Genomic DNA, 4,658 nt, shown 5'->3' with positions numbered 1-4,658 from the left:
ATATGGATGCCCATATATTATTGAAAATCAATTAAGTTTCTTTTTTTTTTTTTCCTTGGTGGCTGGCTGGTATGGGGATCCAAAACCTTGACCTTGGTTGTTACCAACACCGTGCTCTAATCAGCTGAGCTAACTGGCCAGCACCCTTTTTATTTTAGATAGATACGTTTTTGATAAATGTTCATCTGTCACATAAAAAAATTTTGTGTCTCAGAAATGAAGATACCATGATGACATTTTTAATACATGATACAAAAAATATTAATGCTTGGCTTACCCCCACCCCCCCCCACCCCCCGATTTAGGAGCTGTGACTGATGAGAATTAAAGGCCATGGATGAAGATGGACTTGAATTACAACCACAAGAGCCACACTCATTTTTTGATGCAACAGGTATTACTGCTTGGGTTTTTCTACTTACCTTCTACCTAATTTGGAGTTGGTTATCACATGGACAAATTTGTAGACCCTCACATTGATATTCACACGTAGGTATTTTGTTATCCTATCAAAGTCTACAAATGTTAAAGTGAGCACATTATTCCCTTCCTCAGAATTTGCCTCCCTCACAACCAACTCTCATATTCTTATCAGTAACAGAAACAATATGAAAACTTTGGTGTTATCTTCAGTTATTCTCATTTTGCCCAGTTATTCCACTAAGTCCTGTTGGTTCTCCCTTTGAAAATGTTCCTTGTTTACATCTACTCTTCATTCTACTTTGTACCATATAGCCAGGCTCTATCATCTCATTCTTACTCTGCAATAACTTTTGTATTATTTTCCTTACCGTTAGTCTGTTTTTTCTAGCTCACTGATCAGAGTTATTTATAGTAAAAATAACATATGTATCATGTCATTTCTCTGTTCTCCATTACCCAACAGATAAAGTATAAACCCAAGGTCCTTCACAGTCTGACCTTGTCCTACTTTTACAACCCTCTCTCTCACAAGTTCTCACAAAAGGAGCCTTCAGCTCAGGAACATGGAGTTTTACATCATTCCCCAAAGTGTACAAGGAAAATTATATTCATGATGTTCTAAAAATAGAAAAATAAAGCATTCACAATTTCAGGTTACCCATAGTTCTAATTATATAACATTGTAAAGTGATTTTACTTGGTTTTATAACGTAAAATGGTTTTATTTTTTAAAAGGTGACCGGTAAGGGGATCTCAACCCTTGACTTGGTGTTGTCAGCACCACGCTCTTCCAAGTGAGCTAACCGGCCGTCCCTGTATAGGGATCAGAACCCATGACCTTGGTGTTAGCACCACACTCTCCCAAGTGAGCCATGGGCCAGCCCCTGTAAAGTGGTTTTATATCACTAGCTAGCTACCCTTACAAATAAAATGTTAACAGGTTTTCCACTGGACTTTAAGTGATCATACTGCAGTATATTAACAAAATAGCAATTAACTTTATTAGGAAATTAAATATAAGTGATTTTTAATTTTTAAAATTTTCTTTAATCCCTAAGTTCAGTGGAAGGTGTGTGTGTGTGTGTTTTTCTTAACAACTTGGGATAGTCTTTTAACTCAAGTTTGGTAATTTCAGTTTGATAATGATAAATGCAAAGTTAATAATTCTTTTTTTTCATTGGAGCAATGTGCTTGAGAGACTAAGTTCTTTGGAGAAAAATGCACAGTATTTATTCCCTTAATCTTGCCACAAGCAAGCCTGGGTCATGGGCTTAGTGGTAGACTGAAGGACTGTTACATTTTAGTCCTGATTGTTAACACTTATGGTATTTGTTTATCTTTGAGCAAGTCACTTAATCTGCCAGGGCCTCTGTTTTCATATGTCATAATAATAATGAAACCTCTCATTACAGTTTTTCAGAACACTTCCCATACATTCCCATTTGATCATCATCACAGTCCTGTGAGGTATGCATGGCAGATAATACTGCCCTCGTTTTACTGATGAGGAAACTGAAACTCAGAGGTTAAATGACTTGCCCAAGGTCACAAAACTAATAAGTGTCCTGCCCTGCTCTCTGACTTAGATTTTGTAACCAATGTGCTTGCCACTAAATGCTTTCATCTTCATGTCTGTAAAATGGAGATTATAGTGATATATCACTTGATGATAATACTGAGAATATTTAAAACAAATGTAAAGCATTTTGTAGAAGTCCTATAGAAATTAAAGTGAACATATTCTTTTATTTATAGATGTAATTAAAATGGATATTAACCGGCTTTAAAGACTTTCTACAATTTTTAATATTCTTTGTTCGTTGATCATTTTTGTTTGTTAATAAAGCCATGTGTTTCTCTGAGGGCCTGACCATTGACACTCTGTCATTGAGTTAGCCACCTGTTTGGGCTCAGCCAAGTCTGAGTCACAACGAAAAGCACTAATCTATTGAATAGCTTTTTAGATAAGGCTTTTGGAAAACTTTCTTTGCTTTTCTCTGGACCAGGAGCCAAGATACTGGATTTGTTTTTATTTTAAATTTTTGGTAAGGATATATAATTTCTATTCCCATTTGCAGCATTCATTCAGAATAATGTTTACTGAACACATACCGCTATGCAAATTGTGTGATCTTGGTTAAGTCATTTAATCTCACTGGGCTTCAATTGATTCAGTCCTCTACCTTTGTTCCCTAACTACAGAATGGAGTAGAGTAGGATTTCCTGTATTCTGAGGAACTACCTTGGGGATTGTGGTCTGAGGGGATGGGAGGAAGCTAGATGGAGGCAGAGTAACCTGGCAAAGTTGGGGCAGGCTCCACTCCAACTACTTTTACCCTCCACTGCCCCGGCACAGCTGCACTTTTATTCATCTCACCTATCCACAGAGCCTCCTCAACCAGTTGTCTTTCCTCCTTAACCTGTGGCCTTTTCTCCCTCTTTCCATATATGCCCCGAACCTTTTATGTTCTAGATTCAGAGGATGATTTCTAAATTTTCCACAGTCATAGATAGAGGATATTGGTGGTATATTGCACCAGAACAAGGTGGGAAGAAGGTAAAGGGGGAAAGGAAAAAATGGAAGGGAAGTAAAAGAAATACACGGGAGAGATGGAAAGAAGAAAAAAAAAAATATGAGTTAAGGATAGGGAGATGGAGAAAGAAGGAAAAGAAATTAAAAACATATAGTGAAGGAAAATGATGTATTTGTCACCTGAAGTTTCATTACTTAATTTTTATAATCATCCCTTAAGTACCTATGTATATGGGTTTAATTTTAGTATGCCTAGAGTTTTACTTTCATGTATATATTTCTTTTGTGACTGCCTCAATTGCTTTGCTCTACTACTATTACCTATTAATTGATTTGGGATGAATACAAAAGTTCTTGTGCTAAAAATGTCTTTCTAATATGATTCAAAAATAGATTCCCTCTTATCTCTTTAATGTTTGAGAAAACTGAGGAGCTGATCTGTTTTTGTGGTAGAATTAAATAACATTTATGTTAATTGAGATAGTAATGCATGCCTACCTGAAATTTGTCATTTATTATTATTTTTTTTTTAAGGAGCTGATGCTACACACATGGATGGTGATCAAATTGTTGTGGAAGTACAAGAAACTGTTTTTGTTTCAGATGTTGTGGAGTCAGACATAACAGTGCATAACTTTGTTCCTGATGACCCAGACTCAGTTGTAATCCAAGATGTTATTGAGGACGTTGTTATAGAAGATGTTCAATGCCCAGATATCATGGAAGAAGCAGATGTGTCCGAAACGGTCATTATTCCTGAGCAAGTGCTGGACTCAGATGTAACCGAAGAAGTTTCTTTAGCGCATTGCACAGTCCCAGATGATGTTTTAGCTTCTGACATTACTTCAGCCTCAATGTCTATGCCAGAGCACGTCTTGACGAGTGAATCTATACATGTGTCTGATGTTGGACATGTTGAGCATGTGGTTCATGATAGTGTAGTAGAAGCAGAAATTGTCACCGATCCTCTGACCACTGATGTAGTTTCAGAAGTATTGGTAGCAGACTGTGCTTCTGAAGCAGTCATAGATGCCAATGGGATCCCTGTGGACCAGCAAGATGATGACAAAGGCAACTGTGAAGACTACCTTATGATTTCCTGTAAGTCTTGGGGTACAGTGATTGTCAAATATATTTTTGAAGGCTGCTTTTCCTAACTTACATCTTGACTCAAAATTCTGTAAAATTAAGTCCTGTAAACCTACATGCCTTGCTGTTTCAGTTTGGAGCCTGTAAGATAATTCAAAATTAAGAAAAGTGAAATGGTGCAGAGTAAAGAGTTGTTTTTATATAAGGATGCAATAGGAAGATGAGATTTCTTCAGTCTAGAAAGACAATGGCTGAAAGGAATAGACCTGAACTTTGTGAAATCATGAAGGATGTGATTAGGCTGTTACCAGCCTTTATTAGAATGAGGAACACTCTTGAAACTTATAAGTTTAACTTGTAAAGAAATGTATAACCAAACTACTTATATTCTTATATATGGATGCACAGTACAACCTATGTAATAGTTACATATTTACTCTATTAATATGATATGTAAATTACTATTTATATAACAGATGGCATGGAAAACAGCTCTGGTATAATATTGAGACATAATTCTCAAACATAATTGCAGGTATGATGGATTCATATTAGGCCACTGAAGAAAAGTAAGGTGTTTTGGAACATGCCTCTAAATGTTTAGCTTAGTGTC

General features: G+C 36.3%; 1 protein-coding gene across 1 annotated transcript in view; it reads left to right on the top strand.

The window, feature by feature from the left end:
- The first annotated feature begins 327 nt into the window (after positions 1-327).
- The window catches only part of LOC103605851 (zinc finger X-chromosomal protein), a 21,948-nt gene continuing 17,617 nt past the window's right edge, over positions 328-4,658 (top strand). Inside the window, exons 1-2 of the mRNA XM_008590464.1 lie at positions 328-394; positions 3,491-4,057. Of these exons, the coding sequence (XP_008588686.1) occupies positions 334-394; positions 3,491-4,057 (628 nt within the window). The 5' untranslated portion in view covers positions 328-333. The remainder of the gene's footprint in view (positions 395-3,490; positions 4,058-4,658) is intronic.

This window comes from Galeopterus variegatus, unplaced genomic scaffold (assembly GCF_000696425.1).
Source record: "Galeopterus variegatus unplaced genomic scaffold, G_variegatus-3.0.2 Scaffold6122, whole genome shotgun sequence".
Lineage (NCBI taxonomy): Eukaryota > Metazoa > Chordata > Mammalia > Dermoptera > Cynocephalidae > Galeopterus > Galeopterus variegatus.
Note: the sequence above shows the minus strand (reverse complement) of the source record. Positions and strands in the feature narration are given on the sequence as shown.